Consider the following 24,593-nt stretch of genomic DNA (forward strand, 5'->3'; position numbering starts at 1 on the left):
ATGTCATCCAATTGAGCCGAATGACAGTTCACCCAGGGTGGGTACAGATAAAAGCAAACCATTGTTTCTTCTTTAATTGTGGTAAAAAAAAAAAAAAAAACAGGTAACATGAAACTCACCATTTTAACCATTTTTAGTTATACACCATTCAATGCGCAATACTGTGTCACCATCAGCAGTAGCCACCACTGGTTTTTAAAGGTGTGGCATCTCCCCTGCGGGCGGCAGGCTCGCAAGATTCCAGAACTTATTCTCCAAAGAATGAATGAATGAGTGAATGAATGAATGATTTTAAATGATACCTATGTCAAAACTCATGGAACTGCACACTTCAGTGTATTTTATTGTATGCCTCAGTTATTCCTCAGGCAGACTGGCTTCTAAAAGGTCTGTGTACAACACTTTCATCTCCCCAAATCCTAACAACAACAATGATAACAGCAGCAGCTCCAGGCATAGGCTCCAATGCGCGCCGGTCTAATGGCTGCATTCGAAGCGGTTCCACTTGCCTCTTCATCTTCTTACTCCATTTCCCGCTTCTGGGGCGAAGAAATTCACGTGGGTTCTGTACTTAACTGCTGGGCCCTTTAGCTCCTTGAACAAATGCAATCCCCTCAGCAGCCCTCTGGAGAGCAGCGACCCGATGACAGAGAAAGGGGATGACCAGAGAGGCTGGAGGAGCGGGCCCAGGACACACAGCCTTGAGATGAAGCTGGCACTCGGCTCTGGCTTCACCAGAGCCTGTGTCCTTTCCAGCACATGCCACACCAGGACGCCTAGAGGCCCGGGAGACACCAAGTTCTCGGAGTTCACGTCAATGCTTGACACGCATTTCTACACAAGTATTGACCTCCCTGTGTGCTGACCGCACACACAGCACTGTCAGCCACGCCCTCCAAGACGTGGGCAACCTAGAATTCCCAGCGCCGGATCCCAGCTCTGCTACTTATCGCCTCCAACTCCTTAAGCTAATGGTTGGCTCCTTCCGAGCTTCAGCCGCTTCGTCCACAAACTGGGAAGAACTGCAGGAACCATCTCACAGGGCGGTTGGAAGGATTAGAGGGCAAGCGCTTAGCAGAGAGCCTGGCATGGGACTTACGCGGGTGCAGTTAACGACGCGTGTCTGGCACACGCAGGCGAGCACACCGAAGTCAGCCTCGTGTCCCAGCTTGCTTCCACACCCAGCCAAAAGCCAGTGTCAAAAATCACGTCAAGCAATCGGAGCGGAGCCCACCTGGAGGACCCACGCGCCCCCGGGCATGGCTTCCTTCCTCCTGCGCGTCTCTGTTCTTGTGCCCACGGGGCACTAACTCTAGCCACCACCTCAGCACCCGGAAGAGTCGCCCTGAAACACAACTGTGTGAGACTCTGAAACTGACATCCGTGCCCTTCTTAAAGGGACATCACGAAGGACAGAGTCCTCCAAAGGCATTAGAAAGTCAGGACACAGGGCAATCCTCTGTCACTACTTCCGACTGCCCTCCCTGCTCCATCGTGCCATGGGGGACACTCCGAGCCTCGCAGCTCCCAGAAGAAAAGTGGAAGTAGGTCCATGCATACAGGGAAGGGCAGAAAGGACTTGGACATGCACTGCCTGAAACTGTTACTGGACCTCAAAGTCAAAGGGGAGCTTTCCTCTTACCTGTTTCACCGCATCCAGCAGACGCTCCAGCAGAAACTGTCTTTTCAGGTCATTGTTCTGTGATCCTAAAATGCAATGAGGCTTCATTAGTTCTGTTTGACATAAGCCTTCTGCCAAGACTTCCTGCCACTGTCCCCAACTGGCATCAGCCTCCTCTGTAATGAAGGCACCAAAAATCCACACCATTACAGTGAGGTTTGGCCATCTGCCTCTCGCTACATCACAGGAAAGCAGCTCAATGAATGTCCCCCACATCTGAAAACTGTGTCCAGAAAGGTCTAACTCAGGGTTTCTCAACCTTGGCGCCACTGACGTTTGGGCCAGATCACTCTCTGTGGTGGGGGCTGCCCCGTGAAGTGCAGGAAGCCTACAGCATCCCTGGCCTCTACCCACCAGACCATTAGCAAAACACACACGTGCACGCGCGCGCACACACACAGACACACACACGCACCCCATGGCTGTGGCTACAAAAATGTCTCCGGATACTGCACAACTGTCCTCTGGGGGACAAAACTGCCCCCAGCTGAGAACCAGCAGTCTGCCTTACCAGGCCGGTTCCCTAGCATGCCAGGCACTGCCCTTCGGCTGACCTCGCTGTCAACTCCGACATCCTTTCCCCATGCCACCTCCCACAGTACAAGCTGAAAGGCCTAATTACTCCTCTATTAGAAGGCTGACCTTAAGAAGTTCTAGCTGACGAGATGTAGGCGGAAGGGCACTGGGAGGGCTCGGGGAAAACCATGCCTTCCTGAGTTTAAAAAAAAAAAAACACGCTAATGGTTTCATTCCTCCTTCCATCCCTCACACCTTCATCATAACTGTGATTGGGGTGGCGGGGGGGTGGCCAGAGCAGTACCGTGCAGCCGTGAGCAACAGCCCCCGGGGAAGGCCAAGAGAACTGCAGAGACACGCCACTTCACTGCTGAGCCAATACTAGAATCCTCCCGCCTCTCACAGAGCAAACAACCCTGTTTGCTCAGACCACTGGACGCCGGGCTGTTACTTGAGACCAAAAGCATTCCTAGTCGATACACGTGGCATGCGCCGAGCTTCCATTTGAAACGGTGTGAGGCAGGGACACTTCAGAGCACAAGCAGAGCACTCTACAGCTACACCTGAGGGCCAACAGGAGGCCCGGGGACTCCAGTCCACAGAGACACGGCTCCGGACAGAGAACACAGTCACTTCCAAGGAGACTCAATTCAGGAGCACAAGAGCAGACGCCCCACACCACAGGCCCCGAAGTGCCAGCAAGCTGCTTCTCGCTTGGACAATTTACCGTGGGCTGCGCCGGGGAGTCCCAGCAGGGCCTCACCGCAGAGGTGGTGAGCGATTCATCCGAGTTATGTCAGGGCCACTCAGTTGAGCACAACAGTGGCCACATGTTGAGCACGTCCTGCCAGGCCCTGAGCGCTCTGCCAGCATCACGTCGTGTCATTTCTACAGTCCCCGTACAAGCGAAGTATTAGGATCCCCACACTGCAGATGGGAACCTGAAGCCCGGAGACGATGGCAAGCGTGTGCACTGACCCACTGGGTATTTGTTTGACTTCTACTGTGTACCAGGCAATGTGCTGAGTGCTGGGGACATGGGAGCGAAGTGGTACAGAAGAACCAGCCTCCCAAGGAGCAAAAATCACACCTGAGTCACCTAAACTGAGATGATGTCAGAGTCATACCAAGAAGAAAAACCAAACGGGGTGATGAGACAGGGAGGAAGGAAGAGGGCCCCACTCACCAGGGCAGTGATGGAAGGCCTCTCCACACAGGTGACATGTGAGCCGAGTCCTCTATAAAGAGAAGGAGCAACCCCCGAAAGGCATGGAGCCCAGCTTTCCAGGCAGAGCAGTGAGCCAGGGCGGATGCCCAGAGGCAGGAACAAGCTTGGCTTCTGGTCTCCCAGGACCAGAATTAAGTCTGCTGTGACTTGAGCAAAAAGCAAAAATGAGGAAGGAAAGATTAGACAGGCAGGCAGGGGCCAGTCACAAAGGGCCTCGTGAACCAAAATAACAGGTTTTGTTCTAATCTGAATATTCACTGGTGGAACTGTGATCCTTACTCAAGACGGTGCCCCTTGAAAGTCTGTGTGGGGGCCACCACACAAGGCTCTTGCCTCGCTCCAGGCGCACAGATGAAACCAGGGTGTAGACACGCCACAGACACACAGTGATAACAACTGACTTTCCGAACGCTGTCATTGCTATTTTTCTCTGGAGGGGTTTTGAGAAAGGGGTTTTGAGAAAGGCCACACTGGAGTGTCATTCAGGATGGTTGGAGACCCCCCCAACCATGCCCAAACCCCCCCAAACCTCTCCTGATGCCCATGACTATCAGTACGTCCTACTTTTTGGTTCAGCAGGTTTAGCTTCTGCTCTTCTCTCTCTAACACCAGGATGAGCAAGTGAGGCTTGCTTTCTTCCTTCTTCCAAGCACTACATCCAACAACGCTACCTGCCCTTGGGCAATGCCAGCTGGAAACTTGACAAGATTTTCCACCCTGAGATGCTTTGCTATTTTTTTATATCATAGAAGTCATTTATGTGGTAGAATTATTATATGACCCAATGATTCCAGATGTGAGCAGACACCCAAAAGAATTGAAAACGGGGTCTCAAAGAGATACTGTATGCCCATGTTTACAGCAGCATCATTGACAGTAGCTGAGACGTGAAAGCAACCCAAGTGTCGATTGACAGACGGAAAAGCAAAATGGGGTCTGTCCATACGATGCACCATTATTATTCAGCCTTCAAAAGGAAGGAAATTCTGCACAATGCTGCATGCATAAGCCTTGAGGACATTAGGCTAAGTGAAATAAGCCAGTGCCCAGAGAGAGAAATAATACATGATTCTACTTGTAAGAAGTAGTCAAAATCAGAGACAGAAATTATGATGGTGTTTTCAGGCGACAGGAGAGAGGGAGGATGGGGAGTTAGTGTTAATGGGGACAGAGTTTCAGTTTTACAGGATGGAGTCAAGGGGATGGGCGGCAGTGTTGGCCACACAACAGTGTGAATGTATTATGCGCCTAAGGTGCTTAAGACAGAGAATTTCATTATGTGTATTTTACCACAATAAAAAAGTAATTCATGTAAAAAAATAACTATAAATCAGGGAAACAAGTACAATGAAAATAAAAATCTCAGGGCGCCCGGGTGGCTCAGTCGGTTAAGCGTCTACCTTCGAATTGAGTCCCGCATCAGGCTCCCTGCTTCTCCCTCTCCCTATGTGGCTCCCCCCGATTGTGTGCTCTCTCGCTCTTCCTCTTTCACTCTCTCAAATAAGTAAATAAAAACATTTTAAACATTAAAAAAAAAAGAAAGGAAAAATCTCCATCATCTCGGTACTGATCAATTTTAGTGCAGTGATTCTCAAATTTTCACATTTACATGAAATCTCTTGGGCTCTTGTTAAAGACAGGTTCTGATTCAGCGGTCTGGGTGGGGCCTGGGGCTAGGTATTTCTCACTAGTTCCAGGATGCTGCTGAAGCTGCTGGTTCCTGATGTACCCTCTCACAGCAGGATTCTGCACCCCACCCTTCCTGATACGCAAGATGATCCCTGATCTTGTCTACAGTATCTTGATCTACTGCTCTTTCTAGATGAGATGTCAGCAGCCTCCCCTGCCTCACCTGGCAAAGCCTCTCTTGTGGTGGGAAGAAAAGCCTGTTCACTACAGAGGAATGATCCGAGGCTGCACAGCCCTCAGCTCTCCACTCACCGTCCCTGGCTGCAGTCCCTCTACAGGTGAGAAGGATGCCTGACCTCAGCAGAGGCACCAGTGGCCATCCTGGCCCTAACTGGGCATTCAGAAAAGGGAGGCTCAGAAGGTGCAAGGAGCACAGGTGGGCGTGGGAGCATGTGCGCCCGGCAATAGGTGCCTGGGAGGCCATGGCCATGAGGAGCAGCGGAAGGAGGACCAGTGGGAAGTCACAAGGCATCATAAGTTATCATCCCAGCAAAGCCGCTTGCTGGCCATGTGACAGGGACAGTCACTTCCCTTCTCTGGGCACTGGTTTCTGCATGAGATCACACTCTCCTAGCTCCGCAGTTTGGAACATGGGGCCCCGGTGCAGACAGGCAGGTAGAGCAATCTGTGCTACCAGGGTCTTTCCTGCCTCCTTCCAGTGACCAAGGGGACACGACAGCACCCCTGCCAGTGCCAGGAAGAACCCCCCAGTCTCAAATGGCGCAACCACCAGAGGGGAGCAGGAGGCAACACCTACCTACTGAGCCTCAACAGTGAGGAAGCCATGAAGTGACTGACATTTAACCCTTGACGTAGGAAACGAGGCTCACATTCACCAGAGCATTGAGGCTCAGCGTGGAGCACCTAAGGCCATTCCCATGGGAAGTACCCAAGGACAGATTCAGTGTCAAGTCCACTAGCTCTAGGCTCGGCCATCTGCTAAATCTTGCTGGCTCTCCAGCCTTGCAAAAACCTCCAGTCTAGCCCCACTGCCGCTCAGGGATGATTTCTCGGTAATTCTCTGTGAAGGGAAGCCCCAGCCTTCCCGGCCTCTTCCTTTTCCAAAGGCAGCCCTCAGTGCACACTACTAACCACATGTGCCACAACAGGCTTCTTTTGAATTTCTTGTTAGATCACCATCAAAATGAAAGCAGAGGGGCGCCTGGGTGGCTCAGTGGGTTAAAGCCACCTTCGGTTTTATGAACCCAGGGTCATGATCCCAGAGTCCTGGGATCGAGCCCCGCATCCCCCCTCCGCCTACTTGTGATCTCTGTCTGTCAAGATAAATAAATTAAATATTTTTTTTAAAAATGAAAGCAGAAAATGTAAAAGTGCCCCCCCCCCCCCCCCCCCCCCCCCCCCCCCGGAGCATCCCCAGGGGGCCACAAACCCATCAGAGAAATGCAGTGATCCCCTGCGGCTCTAACTCAGAAGTCACATGTGCATGTGAATAATTAATCACCCCGCTCACATGCATCCCCGTTGTCTTTCATGTTTAGAATCCTTCAGCTCCACACGTTCCTTTTTACCACAAACATCCAGCCTTCAGTGTCCTCCTAGGGAGATGGAGCAGGGGTTAAGAATGGGATAGCCCATATTCAAACCCTCACCACCAGCTACATGACCGTGGGCAAGTTACTGACCCCCTCTGCACCTCCTGGGTCTGTTAAATAAGTGAATGTGGACTGTGCACTGGGAACAGTACCTAGCTCAGACCACGCACTTTTCACGTGTTATTTATTATTATTCTTGTTGTGGTTGGCAGCCCTCTACCCCAGAGATGTAAGATCTCTGGTTCTAAGACATGCTTTCAACTGGCTTTCTCCCTAAAGCACAAGGAAGCTCCCCAGTCAGGCCCCTGTGCTCACTACGCTGGGTGGGATACATGAAAAAGGGTCCGTAGCATCTAGGGAGGGGAAAACAAGCAAGATGTACCAGGAACTCTATGTATATTCCTTCTCTAATCCTTGCAACAACCCTGGAGGTCAAAGTAAATGCGGCTGCCACCCACGGAGGTCACTTAGGCCCCTGATCAAGGTCACATATACACTTACACAGTGGGATTTCCCTGCCTCTCTCTGTAGTGGCAGAAGTGAAGTCATGCCACACTCCCTTTATTTGAGTGTGTCCATTGTTTCCTCTTAGTAGCCCCATGATCAGAAGTTAGGGACCTCTTAGCATCCCACTGCCTGGGTGTAATCTCGGGTGTTTCTCCGGTTGAAGGCTAATCCTTACAATGCACTCACTACGCAGGTGCAAGGAAGGAAAGAAAGGGCAATCAATGTTCTTTGGGTGCCACTGCGTGCCAGGAATTCTGCCCAAGGTCACACAACAAAGCAAATGGTACGTCACAGGATAAGACCCTGGTCTGCCTGACTCTTAGGCCAGTGCTCCCTCCACCACACCATGATGCCCTTCTTCTGAGGCCAAGGGAGGCTCGCTGGAAAAGGGGAGAACTTGAGCTGTGCTTTAAAAAATGAGGACCAGAATAGGTAAATCCATGCAGATACAACACAACTACTTAATGGAAAAGGGCTCTCCCTCTGGGGGGATGAAAATCTTCTGGAACTAGACAGAGATGGTGGCCCCACGACATTATGAATGTACTAAATGCCACTGAATTGCTCACTTTAAGACGGTTGTTTTATTAACTGTTAATTCTATAACTGAGCAATTATTCATGGTTTTAATAGCATTAAAAACATAAATGGTTTTATGTTATTTAATTTCACTTCAATTTTTAAAAAATGTGTTTATGGGAAGGGCTGCCACAGGCAGATACTGGCCCAGAGCACATTCCAAGCAGAAGGGACAAGTAGGTAGGATTCGCCCTGGGGGCGTGGGGGGTAGACAAGAGGACTCCAGATAGCACCCGGGCCCCAGGCTCAATTCTCTTCTGCATTTCTGATTACACCCAGGCAGTGGGATGCTAAGAGGTCCCTAACTTCTGATCAAGGAGCTACTAAGAGGAAACAACGGACACACTCAAATAAGGGGAGTTCAGGGAGGTGTAGTCACGACGGGCCCTATGAGGGTACAGATAAGTGATTCTCCCCAGGGTGATTCTGTCCCCACCACGGACATTTGGCAATGTCTGCAGATACTTCTGGCACAGCTTGGGAGGGCGCCTAGAGAGCGTGCGGGCAGGGATGCTGCTACGCCTCCACGAGTACACAGGACGGGCCCCCACAACAGAGAATTATCTGGCCCAAAATGTCAGCAGTGCCGCAATTAGGGAATTCTGCCCTAAAGTACATGTGATTATCCCATTTCGGAGATGATAAAACTGAGGATCTCAGAGATAACTTGAACCTCCACGGGTGCTCCGAATCCCATCTCCTCTCGTCTGCTCAAGGACACTCACCAGTCTGCCCCCCCATCCGTTTTTTTCTTCTCATCTATGCAATTCTTACAGCACACAAGGATGTCGTAATATCTCCCCCAAGTTTACTCAAAGCCACGTCGGCGCCCACATGCCCTTCCCGCTGCAACCCCACTTCTTGGCTGCCCTGGTCAGCTCTGCTTTCACAGGAGCCGCCAGACTCTCCGGGGGAGCCCCCGCTCCCCTGACCGCCGCCCTGGGCTCTGGCCCGGTGCCCTCCTGCCTCCACCGCCTTCATCCTGCACTGACTGATCATCTGCAAGCGGCCATGGCATCTGGAAGCACAGGTGGCAGCAAATGGCTTACTGACACTATGTAACAAACACATGATACACTCGATGATGGTGTGGTTTGTTTCCTCCATGCGCCCTGCAAAACTGTAGTGAACACTGGGTTTCTACCAAGTCCAAAGCGCAGAGTGAGCTGTCTCAGATGATCTGTATTTCTGTTTTTCACTGAATCAAACCTCTACCTTCAACGTGCCCTAGGACCAGGGTCAGCAGACGTTTTCTGTAAAGAGCCAGATGGTAAATAGTTTAGGCCTTTCAGGTCATAGGGTCCCAACTAATCAACTCTGCTCTCCGATCTCAAAAGCACCCACAGACAATACATTAAGGAATGAGCATTGCTGCTCACAAAAACTGGCCTTGGGCTGGATTCATCCTACAGGCCATAGTTTGCCGACCACTGCCCTAGCAGAATTAATGAGACAGGGGTTTTACAAAATAAAACAATAGTGTCTGTGCCCGCAGACTTTATGACCACCCACTATGTAGTAAGACAGTTCCATGTTTGGGGTCCCCAGAAGACCGTAAACAGACCCACACCTCCACCGTGTTCCCATCTTCCCTCACCCTAGAACCAGGGGCCCACACTGGCGCCTTACAAGGGACAGATACACCATCAACTTGTGATCGCTGCTGGGGCACCTGGGTGGCTCAGTGGGTTAAAGGCTCTGCCTTTGGCTCAGGTCATGATCCCAGGGTCCTGGGATCGAGCCCTGCATCGGGCTCTCTGCTCAACAGGGAGCCTGCTTCCCCCTCTCTCTGCCTGCCTCTCTGCCTACTTGTGATCTCTCTGTCAAATAAATAAATAAAATCTTTTAAAAACAAAACAAAACAAAACTTGTGATCGCTGCTAGAATTCATGCTCAGTCCCATCTGCAGGCACAGGATGCTTGGCGCTCTCGGCCCCACAGTGAGTTCAGTGCTGTTGCTCTGTTATGTAACTTCCACCGTCCCCTCACCCCACATCCACCACTATTCCAAAGCAGAAGCAAGAGGTGTGGGCAGGAAGGGCGGCCTCGCATGGGCCAGGGGCATGTGCAAGACCGAGATCAGACTATCCCCCCGCTCCCTACCCCCACACCTCTAGGATCAGGCGGAGAACAGAAAAGCAGGGTGAGGGAGGGACTGAGAGGCCAAGGCAGGTGTCTCTCTAGAAATCTGCTGCTGGGCTCCAGCGGATCACACCTCACAGCCACACCAGCTAGCGGTTGTCCCATCTTGTGGTTTTTCAGGAGAAGCCAGAAACTCGGACGTTCATGTCAACTCGTTGGCACCTACTTATACTTTCTACTTATACTTTTTAGAGCACTGTCTCAGCCGACTCTGCGTGAACCAAGTATGACATACCTGGGGCCAGATCTGCTAAAAGTTTCCTGTCCTGAGGCACACATGAAACCTTTATATCCACCCCTAAGATGGGTGTGCTGACGGCACCAGCTAACAATTAAAGGAACTGCGGTCGGGAGACACTGATCACTTGCCCCAGGAACTGCACCCCAACACTCTACCCCAATGCCCAGGCCTGCCAACCTCCACAAGGCCAGGCTAACTTCAGGCAGCCCAACTTACAGGCAGGGACCACATGGCAGAGGGCCACTAAGATGAACCAACCTCCCAGTGGCTGACTCAACTGTCACTTTCTGTGAGAAAACCTCCTGCCATGGGCACAATACGGTGGTCTCTATAGGGCGCTCCCGTGACCCTCCAGCCACATCATTCCCCTAGTATGATCCCTATAGAAAGCATATGGGGAATCATAAACCCGCTGCTCACGCCTATCCTAGATTGCGAGCCTTCTCCGGGGTGGACCAGCATTAACAGCACCGACTCACAGAAGAAGCTCAACAACCGTTGAATCAAGGCTCTGGGGCTAGGTTCCAGGGCTCCCCAAGAGGCTGCTCCAAAGGGAGAGGCCCAGAATGATCAAGGACACAGCAGCGGCCTCGTGCGTGCGTGTCACGGGCTGAGTGAAGCAGTGATTTTTGTCTGCTCAGCGTTTGCACCCGAACAGATAAAACGGACCCCACTCTTCCCCAAAGTCAAGGTGCTAGTGCCCTGTACTCTGGGGTTAAAGCTCACAGCTGGGCCAGGACAAAAAGAAAGACTGTCTGGGGCGCCTGGGTGGCTCAGTGGGTTGAGCCGCTGCCTTCGGCTCAGGTCATGATCTCAGGGTCCTGGGATCGAGTCCCACATCGGGCTCTCTGCTCAGCAAGAAGCCTGCTTCCTCCTCTCTCTCTCTCTCTGCCTGCCTCTCCATCTACTTGTGATCTCTCTCTGTCAAATAAATAAATAAAATCTTTAAAAAAAAAAAAGAAAGACTGTCCACCGCCACACAATGGAAAGAGGCAGGCTCTGCTTCAAGGCAGACAGATGGCCTCAGGCCATCCAAGTGGCCTCATGAGGTCTAGGATCAAAGACTAAGTCAACAGCATATTCATCAATGGGCAAAGAATTTACTCTGGAGCAGAACTGGGCCAACATTTTCTGTAAAGAACAAATGGTAAATATCGTAGGCTTTGCGAGCCGTAAGGTCTCCGTCTCAGTCACTCAGTTCTGCCCTTGTAGAGTGAGAACCACCATAAACAATAGTCCGTGAATGGATGTGCCTGTGTGCCAATAAGACTTTATTCACAAAACAGGTGGCTGGCACAGCTGGTCAATCTCTGCTTAGAAAAAATACTAAAATAGCACCGTGCAAACATTTTGAAGGAGAAGTGTGTCTTCCCTCAAGGCTGGAGAAATGCGAATGATCAACCTACTAGATTAGCTGCCGCATGTTAGCCTTATATAACTATTCAACTCACCAAGGAACATTTAATGCTGGTAGAGCTAGGGGCAAACACGCACACACCACCGCTAACAACACACCAGTGCGGTGGGTTCTGAAAGGCAACATGGCAGTGCAGACAAAAAGCTACCAGAATATCCAAACACCTTCCTGACACCTGGGAAACTAAGCTAGAGGGGAGGAAGGGGGGAAATAAGAAAAGGAATAAGCCCCAACTTCACAGTTCCTCCATCCTCCAGGCACTGAGTAAGGACTATATGTCCGTCACTTGCTTTCATTTCCGCTTTCTGATGAGGGAATTAAGAGTCAGAGAAGCTCAACAGCGCGCTTAGGCTCTTGCATGGGGAGTTAAATCCAGGACTGTTGGAGTCCAAACTTTTTCCCCTACACCTCAATGACTGCTGAAACACGGCATCATGGGCACACAGGCTTTTCCGGTAGTGTTCTGAAACGGGGGTCAGCAAACAAACCAGATCCGACTGCTGCTTGTTCTCCTAAATAAAGTTTCATTGGAACATAACTACATCCTTTCACTTACGGACTGCCTGTGCTGCCTTTATGCTACAACAGGGATGAGTGGTCGGAACGAAGACCAGATGGCCCGCGAAGCAGAACTTATTTACTATCTGCGTCTTTACAGAAAACGTTTGCCAAATTCCATCCCAGGACATTGTAAATGGAATTTACTTTCTCTTCCTACAATGGTATATCCATTTGGTGAAACATTATGCACCCTTTTTTAAATAATTGTGACAGAAAGGCACATGGATAAATGCTATAATGTAAGTGGAAACACTAATTCAGATGTAGACTCAAGGCAATTATGTAAAATGCATATGCACTGAGCAAAGACAGAAGTGGAATACCTAAAAATCTAAATATTTAATGTTCTAGGGAGGTATATTTATAGGGATGTCCCATGTTTTCATAATAATCTCTAATGTCATTTTGGGGTTTTTGCTTTTTTTTTTTTTTTTTAAGATGGGGGAGGAAAGAGCAAATCCCAAAATATGCAGCACAGGCAGGGAAAAATAAGATGCAGTGGGCAAGGTTCCCTCCGAGTAGGAAGCCTGGGAGCCCGGGCCCAATAGGGTGGGGTAAGAAGGACAAGCAGCATCACCAGGTCTCTGGAGGGCTCCGGGATGCGCACAGGAAGTCAGGACCTGGGAAAGAGTCCTCACTCCCCCTGAAGGCTTCCAACTGCTACATCCCACACCCAAAACTGCAGTTCCACAGCCTCTCCCACCTGAGGGAGAGGCAATTCTTACCCTTTGCAGCTGTTCAGTAGCAAAACCCAGGATACACCCTCCCCTCCCTCAGGTCTCTGCTCAATCTCACCTCCCCTGGGAGGCCTCCCCTGACGGCTCCACTCAGAATGACAACAGTCATTCCCCCTTCAGTTCATCCTCTATCCAAACAACAAGCAATCCGATGCCACCCTTGGGCTCGCCATCCAGACCTGGCCAACCAGAGCCACAGTGATGGGTTCCAGGATGGCCACACAGCCTGCCAGACTGCTGTGAGTCAGCCTCATGACTTCTGCCGGAGCAACTGGGAGAGAGGCCCACCCTCGGCTCAGCGGTTGCTACATTGTAGGATAAGCCCCAAGAGCTACTGGTAGCCACCTTGCCTCCATGGAGAAGAGGCTGCTGGAGGATGAAGCCAACGGAGACGAAAACAGACTTTCAAACTGGACAGAAACATAGACCTCATGACTCTCTAAGCACCTGAATGCAACTGAGCCTGAAGACAGCCCTACCCCCAGACATTTCCATTACAAGCAACTTGAAACTCCAATAGTTCTGAAACCAGCTCCCACTCTGCCACATGCAACTGAAGAGTCGTGGCTAACACGCCCATCACTCCAACAAAATATTTTTTGGCGCATTCGTTCGATGTGCTTCAACAGACACCGACGGCACAGCCCTCTGCTAAATGATAGTAGAAGCACCGAACTGTCATTCAGTAAATGCTGAATGTTGAACCCTGAACTTCTGGCCAGCTCTGCTACCACTTGAGTTCTCACTCCTGCTAGCAGCCTTTTAACCTACTACAAACACTCTGAAAGCCAGAGCAACCAAGAACTCTCTCAACAGTGTCATGTTACGGCTATTTCAGGGAAATCATCCTAAAGACCTATCAATCTAAAGGAAGGAAAACTACCTTAAACAAACAAACAAAAAGAAAAAAAAAATGTCACTGCATCACTCCTTTTAATAGGAACCAAAAAAAAAAAGGGGGGGGAAGGGAGGAAAATAAGCTAAGTTTCCACAAGTAGAAACAAATCGTTTTAAAATTATACTACATGCAACAATGATGGATTAATAATGGGTTACAGGGTCTGTAAAAGTGATCAATATGAAGACCACATAGCAATGTGGCAGTTTTATCCCAAAATGCTAAGGGTAAGAGCAAAACACAAGTTTATATGGCAATGGTACCATGATGTCAGCTCACACCAGTGTTTCTCAACGTTTTTGCTCATTATCTTCCCCCCCAGGATCCTTTTCGGACATTTTTGCGTTCATCCCCTCCATGAAATTTTAATAACACAAGTATGTTGTATATCTGTTTACATACTGCACATATACCTGGGCTTTACATACAACATTAAAATTTCTTTCTTCCTCAATAACCAATTTTTGCTCCCACTGAGAATGCACGGCCTATAGACAAGAGGGTGGCAGGATGGAAGGACTTTATCTGGAGTTATGTCCACATTGCCAAAACTTAGAGAAGCCCATAACATCTTGGATTTTGGTTTCATATTTTAAGAGCTCTAAGAACTTGAGTTCTTACTGGTTACAACAAGAAAGCAGGAGAGGTGATGTGAATGAGATTCAGTCCATTGCCACTTACTAGCATAGACGTGGTCAAATATTTGCTGACAGTAGAACACTTACTTCTTACAATCTGCCACAACAGATCAACCCAGTGCCTTCATTAGGGGGAAAAAAGTTGATATCATCAGTTTTTCTGCTGTGAATGAAAACCACAAACATTCTTTTTTCCATTCTCTCGCTTCAGCTGATTCTTTATCCCAAACACAAGCTACTGCTAGAAAGGACCTAGTCAATGCCAAAGAGAAAACCATGACTCTCAGCATTCCAGAAAAATAAGATAAAGCTGCTAAAATGTACACCGGGGCGCCTGGGTGGCTCAGTTGTTAAGTGTCTGCCTTTGGCTCAGGTCATGACCCCAGAGTCCTGGGATTGAGCCCTGCATTGGGCTCCCTGCTCGGCGGTAAGTCTGCTTCTCCCTCCCTCACTCCTCCTGCTTGTGTTTCCTCTCTCGCTGCATCTCTCTCTGCCAAATAAGCAAATAAAATCTTTAAATATATATATAAAATATATATTATATATTACATATAAAATCTTTAAATATATATCTTTAAATATATATTTTACATATTTTAATAATTTTGATTTAATAATTTAATAATAAATTTAAATAAATGTATATTTATACATTAAATATATATTTTATATATAATATATAAAGCATATATAAATATAAATGTATTTATAATATATCATATATTTTATATATAATATGTATTATATATGTATTATATTATAATAATATAATATTATTATATTATAAATATATTTATATTTGTATATAATAAAATAAAATAAAATGTACACAAACATCAGGCCAGAAACAGCAATAAATTACTCACTAAGTCCCCAACCCTGATCTATCAGGCCTCTAGAGCTTGACGGTTCTACAGATTATCTGACCTCTCTGGGTTTTATCTGACCAGATTATCTGACCTCTCAGGGTTTTTAACTTAAAAATTTTAACTTAAAATTAAAGTTAAAAAAATTTTTAACTTAAAAATTCCTGACAGACTCATTACTGACGGAAGTGAGCATCAAGGACATTCAGATCTAAAGTCTTAGGAAATACAGTGCTTGAGAATCATAATGACTTTCAAGCCCTTCAAGTTCTACTTTCTAAGTAAGAGCAAAAACATTACCTGAAATTCATAATTCCTTAGCTTACAGAGGCTGGCAATCAAGTATTCCTACCTACTGGATTCTTTACAGAGAAACAAACAAATCATGAAGGGGATCACTGCTAAGACAACCACCCATGTGTAGCAAGTATCCTTCCGGCAGATGATTTGTTTACTTCTATGAACATGTACAAATACACAAACATTGTTTCATGTGCATGTTTGAAGGTACATCGAGGTATATATTTTAGTATAATTCTGCACTCTGCTTCTTTTTAGAGAAGGTTAATGTTGAGATATAGCCACAATGATGGGCATAAATCCATCTTATTCCTTTTAACGTCTTTGAGGTTTTTCATCATGTGATCACACCACATATTCACACCGTCTCCCCTGTTAATGGTCATCATAGTTGTTTCTGGCCTCAGGATACTCATTTATCTTGTATATGCATTACCTAGGCATTCCACTTCCTGATTATTTGCACTTAATGCACTTGGCCTTGAAACCATCTGACCTCTGATGACTCAATCATTTTCAACTACAAAATAGAGTAGACGCTAACTGCCAGTTTATAGGAAATACAAGAGACTGAGAGACCTGTCAAACCACACCAAAAGGATGCCGTCAGCAAAATCCCACAAAGAAACAAATCTATCCTGCAACAACGAGGGTGGACGTTTCCTTCAACAAAAACTCCAAGGGGTAAAAAGAAAGAGATGAAAGGGAAATGTATTAGCTTTAAAAAAAAATGCTTTGTGCCTCAAAGGATACAATCAAGAAAGAAAAAAAAAAAAAATGGGAGAAAAGTTTTATAAGTAATAGATCTAAGAGACTTATATCCAGGAATTACATAGAATAGAATTCTTACAGCTCAACAATAAAAACCCAATTTAAAAATGGACAAAGGTAGGGACATTGGGGAAGGTACGTGCTATGGTGAGTGCTATGAAGTGTGTGAACCTGGCCATTTACAGACCTGTACCCCTGGGGCTAATAATACACTATATGTTAAATAAATAAATAAAATTTTAAAGTAATATGTTGGTTAACTGAACATAATGAAAAAATAAAAACTTTATTTTTAAAATAAAAATGGACCATTAAAATGTCCATTAAAAAAATGGACAAAGGATCTGAACAAACATTTCTCCAAAGAAGCTAAACACAGCCAATAAACACATGAAAAGACTCTTAACATCATTGATCATGAAGGAAATGCAAATCAAAACCACAAAAAGATAGCATCTCACCATTCCACTAGAATGGCTATAATCAAAAAGACTGTTGACAAGGATGTGAAGAAACCAGAACTTTCATACTTCATACAGCGCTGGTGGGAATGGAATATGGTGCAGCCTTTGGCAAACTGTCTGACAGTTCCTCAAACAGAGCCAGCAATTCTACTCTTAGATATGGACCCGAGAGAAATAAAAACACAGGCCCACACAAACACTTGTCCGTGAATGTTCCCAGCAGCATTATTCAGAAGAGCCAAAAAGTGCAAACAAGTCAAATGTCCATCAACCATTAACAATGGTTAAACAAAATATAGAATATTCATACAGTGAAACGGTATTCAAAAAAAAAGGAATGAACTATAGTTACATGCTACAGTACGATAAAGCTTAGAAGCACAATACTTAGTGAAAAGAGCCAGATGCAAAAGGCTATGTATTGTATGATTCAATCTATATGAAATATTCCGAACAGGTAAATGCGAGATAGAGCAGACTGGTGATTGCCTGGGGCTAAGAGGAGGGAGAATGAGGAACCACTGCTAACCGGTACAGGGGTTTCTTTTTGGACTAACAAAAATGTTCTAAAACTGATTATGGTGATGTGTGCACAACTCTGTGAATATACTAAACACTAAAAAATAACAATTAGGGACGCCTGGGTGGCTCAATTGGTTGGACGACTGCCTTCGGCTCAGGTCATGATCCCGGGGTCCCAGGATCGAGTCCCACATTGGGCTCCCAGCTGCATGGGGAGTCTGCTTCTCCCTCTGACCTTCTCCTCGCTCATGCTCTTTCTCACTGTCTCTCTCTCAAATAAATAAATAAAATCTTTAAAAAAAAAAATTAAACTAAAAAAGAGAGAGGACTAAAAAGCAAACCAATTTGCATTGTTTCAACCTTATTTAGATCCTGAGTCTAAAAAACACACTATAAAATTATAAGGCAATTATGGAAATTTGAACATTTAATACCTGATGATATTAATGAATTACTGCTAATTTCTGAGAAGTATAATAATGAAATTGAGCTATTTTTTTAAAAGAGTCCTTATCTTTTAAAGATACATATTAAAATATTTATAGATGAAAGGATACAATGTCCAGGATTTGCTTCAAAATAAACTTGGAGGGCACCTGGATGGCTCAGTGGGTTAAGCCTCTGCCTTCAGCTCAGGTCATGATCCCAGAGCCCTACATCAGGCTCTCTGCTCTGCAGGGAGCCTGCTTCCCCTTCTCTCTCTCTGCCTGCCTCTCTACCTACTTGTGATCTGTCTGTCAAATAAATGAAATCTAAAAAGAAAAAATTGTTTAAAAATAAATTCGGGACAGAGGTAAGAAAGATAGTTATATAGGGGACAGTCATGAGATGGTAAATGCTCTCTAGACTATTTTCTCCACTTTGGAGATGTTTGAAATTTTCTATTGAAAAAAAGAACAGAGGAAAGAGAGTAAATACCTCCATGCAACATTATTGTATTGTATGCTGATCATCAATCCCAAGGGTGGGAAGACCCTGTTTCAACTGTATTAAGACACGTGAAGGTGGTAATTGGAGGAAAAAGTTTAAAAGGCACAAACTACCAAGTTATAAAATAAATAAGCACTAGCAATGTCACATACAACATGATGACTAACACAGGAGTTAAGAGAATAAATCCTAAGCAGTCTCATCACAAAGAAAAAATCTTACATTCCTTTCTTCTTTCCTTTTTATTGCATCCATAGAGGAAGGATGTTAGCTGGGCCTTTTGTGGGAATCATTTCACAATATATGTCAATCATGCTGTTCACCTGAAACTTACACGATGATGCATGTCAATTACTTCTCAATAAAACTGGGGGAAAGAAAAAACTGAAAATACCCTGGACCTCCCTTCTGTCCTCAGCAATCACTTTTTCTGCCTCAATTACAGACTTTCCAAAAGAAGGCTTTCGTCCTGAACGCTTTTTCCTAAAAAAGCCATCTGTTGGTTTCCTTTCATAATGATTTTTTTACAATGGTTTTTTAAGTCAAATTTTAATATTTTGTTATTGTTGGTATCCAGTTGGTTCTGGAGGCAGGCGTTGATCAATTTCCCTTGGCTTGTCAATTTCACTTCCTAAGATCAAGGCAGGAGAATGGTCCAGAACCCTGAGCTTGAGGCAGAGTCTCCTTGGTCATATGAAAAAGCAAAAGGTTTTCCCTAGGAGACTCTTAACTATAGGAAATAAACTGAGGGTTGCCAAAGCAGGTGGGGGGTGGAGGGATGGGGTAACTGGGTGATGGGCATTAAGGAAGGCACTTCATAGGGGCGCTTGGGTGGCTCAGTGGGTTAAAGCCTCTGCCTTGGGATTTCCAGAATGGTCAAGTAACTCACTCCATATCACACAGTTTTATACAGTAGAGTCAGGATCTGAACTCAGGCTGTCTGGCTCCAGGCCTGCACTTAAACCAGGCTGTAGGACCTTCTGGGTGGAAACCAGCTCATTACCTCTTTGTTGCAAGATCCTGGGGTTGAACCCCGCATCAGGCTCTCTGCTCAGCAGCGAGCCTGCTTCCCCTTCTCTCTCTGCCTGCCTCTCTGTCTGTCAAATAAATAAACAAAATCTTTAAAAAAAAAAAAAAGAAGTCACTTCATAGAATGAGCATTGGGTGTGATATGCAATCACTAAACTCTACTTCTGAAACTAATAATTCACTATATGCTAATTAATTGAATGTAAATGATTTTTAAAAAATAAAAGCAAGGAATTTTCTAGGCATACTTAGCCCCAACCCTTGTCCCAGAGCTAAGTCAGAAAACAAACCCACCTGAGCCCCAGCTGGGTACTTAAGGAAACAGCAACTGGTCTAAGTCCCTATGTACATACCATGTAAAACAGTACCAAGAACTTTACCTAAATAAAGTTATTTATGCACTGCAATAAGCCTAGGTGACAGGTACGACTATTTACCCCCACTTTGCTGGGATTTCCAGAATGGTCAAGTAACTCACTCCGTATCACACAGTTTTATAGAGTAGAGTCAGGATCTGAACTCAGGCTGTCTGGCTCCAGGCCTGCACTTAAACCAGGCTGTACGACCTTCTGGGTGGAAACCAGCTCATTACCTCTTTGTTGCAGGATCACTAATGTTCAAGGACCAGAAATTTAATTAGGCCAAAAATCATTTGCTCTGACAACAGAAGCTGGACTATCTCCCAGGAAACCCCCTTCCCAGCTCCCTCATTAGGACCAAAAAGTGCACAAAACTTGCTCTTTGAACATCAAAACAAAAGGCGCATGACTTGTAAATTAAAAAAAAAAAAAAATCCATGGAGATAACTCAAAAGTTAAAAATTAAGAGAGACACAGCCCCTTCGCCTTGCCCTCCCGCTCCTCCTCAACCTCCATAACCGCCTGAGTGAAAGGCGAGGGCCAAGGGAGCTGGATGCAAGGACTCTTCAGAGGCTACTCCACAGCAAGAGGAAAGCAGGCAGGGTGAGGGTAGGCGGGTGTTCCTAAGGAAATCCAGATCCCAGTAAGGGCTGGCTGCGAGGCTTCCCGGAGTCACTCTGCACACACACACAACATCCAGGAATGACTTAGCACCAAAACACCCGTAGATCGCTTCAGAGAAGAGCTGAGAATACACGTCCAAGTTTGGGGACTAAACTTCAGAAACACTGAGCACAAGCTGTCCACACCCACCTCCCTCCCACTCCCGGCCTCCCCACCAAAGACCACACCCCTCCCTCCCGGAGAGCGGGAGGAGGGTGGGCCGGGAAGGGCCACGCGATGGTTCCCAGATGGGATCAGTATGGAACAAGGAGGGAAGGGGTGCGGGACCGGGCGAAGGAGACCTCAAATGAGCTAGGAAAAGAACTCAAAGGGGCGGGAGTATGAAAAAAAGGACCAAAACGTTAAGAAGCAAGGACCAGAGAGGGACACTGAGAGCGTAACTGGGAACCACTGGGGACTGGAACAGCAAAGCACCGGGGGACAGGGCACGAGGGAATGGGAGGGGCGGGGAAGACAAAGAGGCTGGAGAACCCACCGTCCTCTGGGGACCGAGAGCCACGGGGGACACGGGGTTCAGGGGTCAGCCAACTCAGAGTGTGCAGAGACGACACCCTACCCGTGTGCAGGCTGGAGCGACTGCACACCAGGGGCCTGGGAAATGGGAATGGGAATGACGGCGGAGCTGGGGGGCCCGGAACTGGACCTGGGACTGGGGGGGGGGGTCCCTGAGTTAAGAGGGACTGAGAGCCGGGAGGTCTGAGGACGCGGAGACTGGTGATCCGGCGAGAGGGTCAGAGGACTGGGAGAGACTGGGAGTCTGCGGACAGGTGTCCAGGAGCCGGTGGTAAGAGGTGGACAGGACGCAGGGGACTGGGAGTGCCTGGACTCGGGACGCCAGAGAAGTGCAGGTGACCGGGGGCCAGCTCCCGCGCGTCTGGGGGTCTGCGAGAGACGCGACCGGGGTCTGCGAGCGAGCGCGACTCGGGGGCCGGAGTGTGCAGTTGGAGCGGCGGGAGCCGGGGCAGCCAGGCCGGGTGACAGCGGCAAAGCCGCCACTCACCGCTCATGGTGCCGCTCCCGGGCCGGTGCCTGCGCCGCGCTGCCGCCACTGCCGCCACTGCCGCCACTGCCGCCGCCGGGCTCCAGACAGGCCGGGAGACAGCGCCCCGCCCCGCCCGCCCGCCCCGCCCCGGAAGTGGAGCGCCGCCGCCACGGACCCGCCCCCCGACCCGGAAGGTAAACACGGGCGCCGGCGCGGCCGGGTCCTGGCAGGACCGAGACCCTCGCGGGGCTGGTGGGCTCAGCCTGGGCGGGACCGAACTGCACGTTTCTGTGCCCTCCTGGGTCCACAGCTCTATTGGGGAGGCCGTGAATAGGCCATGAGAAATGAGCCAACACCGTTCCAGAGAGCAGCAGGAGCTGAGAAGGGAAATAAAAAAGGGTAATGGACCAAAGCGTGGAAACCGGGGAGATGGACTGTACCGGAGGGCGCCCCTAAGAAGACGATCTTTGAGCAGAGAACTGGACCATGGCTGGGAGACGGGCGCGGGAAGATGCGCAGGAACGGCGTGCCAGAAGGAACACCAAGGGCAAAGGCCCTGCTTCAGGGCTTGACGGAGCCAGAAGGAGGGTGAGAGAGGGGAGGTAGGAGAGCTGGATGGAGGACCTTATGGGCCTGGTGAGGTTGGTGGGATAAGGAAATGGGAAGCCATTGCAAGAATTTAAACAGAGGAATGAGACGATCTGAATTAGCTCTTAAGACCGTCACTCGTCCTGGGTTCAGAATGAGTTGTAGTGGGGCAGGGTGGAGAAAGGGCACCTGGTTAGGGAGACATTGCAGTCAGTTTCCCAGCAAGCCTTATGTTTGGGGCTAGGGTGGTGGCGTTAGAGATGAAGGTGGATGGATGATGTGCCAACCCCTGATCGTAATAGGAAGCTCAGATTACTGTCCCACTTTCTACATGGGGGAGAGGGGACCCAGAAAGGTTGAAAGGGCATTTTGCCTGCAAGAGTAAAAAAAAATACATTTTAGATCACAACCCAGTATACACATGCGTATATTTAAGGAGATGTTTAACAAAACAATTCCATGGGTAATGTACTCTCTTCCATTTTTCTTTCTTTCTTTTTTTTTTTTTTTCCTTTGTGCTAACTGAGACAGTTGATTGATGCAGGTAGTAAGTCTTGATCCGCAGTCAAAAACACTGAATTGGGGAACAGGTCCCACAGGGAAATGGAGCCAGAATTTCAGCCCAGTTCTGTGTGACCCACAGTCCCATGGTCTTCCTACTACACCACCTCTCAACACACAACCTCTGGGCCCCTGTGAATGTATCTTTTGGATTCAGCATAAGTCAAGAGCTCTTTGGAAAAGGCTGCCCAGCAGCGTTATTTATGAGACCGAAGGAGTGGACAGCACCGCAGCCCAACTACAGAAGAGCTGAGCAAATCATCGCTCACTTAACAAGGAATCTCTTGTAGTAGTTGAAAATGCTAATGATGAAGATGGAAACATGGGGAAAGGCCAATGATAATGCATTAAGTACAAAAAAAAATCCCATGCAAAATGGTCTGTATGCCATGATTACAATCATGTCAAAACATGGCCATGTGTAGGGACTGAAAGAATGGAGAGATGAAAATATTTGTGTGTTTAGTTGGTGGGTTTTCTTTGCCATTTTCAAAATTATACTCTCTAGTTGTTGTTGATTTGTTACTTCAAAGAGTCTATGTGCCTAAATTGACCCCCCCCCCAGCCTCTCCCACCCCCAGAAGCCTAGTTTAGATCCTCCTGCCTTGTACTCCTGGTGGAATATCACACACCTGCTTCATGGAGTTGTTGCGAGGATAATGTGTTCTACCTTTTTGTTTGTCCTGTACCTTTCCGTCATGGCCCTTGAGGCAAGATAAATGGAGTGTGTGAGCTTGTTTTACCTATTCTACTCCTAGCCACCCCCTTGAAACACTGTAATTCCTTTCCTCTGAGATTTTCGCCTGGTCCTCAAAGAATAAGAATCAAAAGCTGAAAGTCTACAGCTCTTGTTAGCCTTAAAAAACTAAACTTTTTCATTTAGTTTGGAGGAGGAGAGGAGATGCTAGTGGAGGGGAGGGGAGCAGGAAAAGGGCATGTGCGAAGCTAGGAGCAGTATTCCATATGGCGTTCCTGTAACAGCCGTAGAACAAGAAAGGAGTGTGTGTCTGCTTTCAGACTACAATTCAAGTGGATTGATAAAAATCATTACAGCAATGTAACTCAAAGTATTTATTATGAACCAGATACTTTCATGAAAAAATTTATATATATATACATACACATGTATGTATGCAAATGGGTGTCTGTGTGTGTTCATTTAATCCTTAAAATAACCTTATAAGTAGATACTATTATTCCCATTCTACAGGTTGGGAAACTGAGGTACAAGTGGTAAAGTAACTCTCACAGTCACCCAAAGTCTCTAACTTCTAGTACAAAGCCAAGATTCAAGTCCAAGCAATCTGGCTCCAAGAGCCAGTATCTTAACCCTAGTACTTTATTGTTTCCTGTGGTCCTCAAGGGCCTGGAATGGAACCTTGGAATGGCCCCCAATGGGTAAAAAGCATTCACGAAGTTTTCCTATATCCCAGACCTGACACAGAGGCCACAAAGCCCGAAGACTTGGAGGTCTGTGCTGTGGTGTCAGTGGGCATCTTAGCAATGATCGAAGTCAACATATTACCAGAGGGCAACATCACCTGTTGATTAACCCCAGAAAGGGAACACCTCAGGACCTTTGCACAACCCCTGGAAGGGAACCCCCATCTCCCCCACTAATGATTAAAATTGTAGCCCAAAGAGATGGGGAACTCAAATGAACTTAAACTGATGTGAGAAGAAAAAAATAAATAGAAAAAAATATAAATAAACAGGTCTGGGTTTAAATCCTGGTTCTGCCATTTACTGGTTTTTGTTTTTGGTTCTGGCTCTGACTCAGTTTCTGCCATCATCTGTAAAATGGAAGTAATAATTGTCCACCTACCTTGTGATTTGTTGTATGCATTAAATGACCTAGTACAGGTAAAGCAATAGAACTATCCTGGCACAAAAAATGAACTATTAGGATTTCATCAAGATCAAAAGCTTTTGCACAGCAAAGGAAACAGTTAATAAAACCAAAAGACAACTGACAGAATGGGAGAAGATATTTGCAAACGACATATCAGATAAAGGGCTAGTGTCCAAAATCTATAAAGAACTTAGCAAACTCAACACCCAAAGAACAAAGAATCCAATCAAGAAATGGGTAGAAGACATGAACAGACATTTCTGCAAAGAAGACATCCAGATGGCCAACAGACACATTC

General features: G+C 47.2%; 1 protein-coding gene across 2 annotated transcripts in view; it reads right to left on the reverse strand.

Annotated features, from left to right (window-relative positions):
• LOC111156281 (sorting nexin 29) overlaps positions 1-21,351 on the reverse strand; it is a 475,698-nt gene extending 454,347 nt beyond the window's left edge. The window contains exons 1-2 of one of the 2 annotated variants that reach the window (XM_022517058.1): positions 21,313-21,351; positions 1,643-1,707 (exon numbers count right to left, since the gene is read on the reverse strand). In XM_022517058.1, the coding sequence (XP_022372766.1) occupies positions 1,643-1,707; positions 21,313-21,319 (72 nt within the window). In that variant the 5' untranslated portion in view covers positions 21,320-21,351. Of the gene's footprint in view, positions 1-1,642; positions 1,730-21,312 lie in introns of those variants that run through there. The other variant, XM_022517057.1, reaches the window with a different exon arrangement.
• Positions 21,352-24,593: the final 3,242 nt, after the last annotated feature.

Source organism: Enhydra lutris, unplaced genomic scaffold (assembly GCF_002288905.1).
Source record: "Enhydra lutris kenyoni isolate GAN:26980312 unplaced genomic scaffold, ASM228890v2 scaffoldscaffold45, whole genome shotgun sequence".
NCBI lineage: Eukaryota > Metazoa > Chordata > Mammalia > Carnivora > Mustelidae > Enhydra > Enhydra lutris.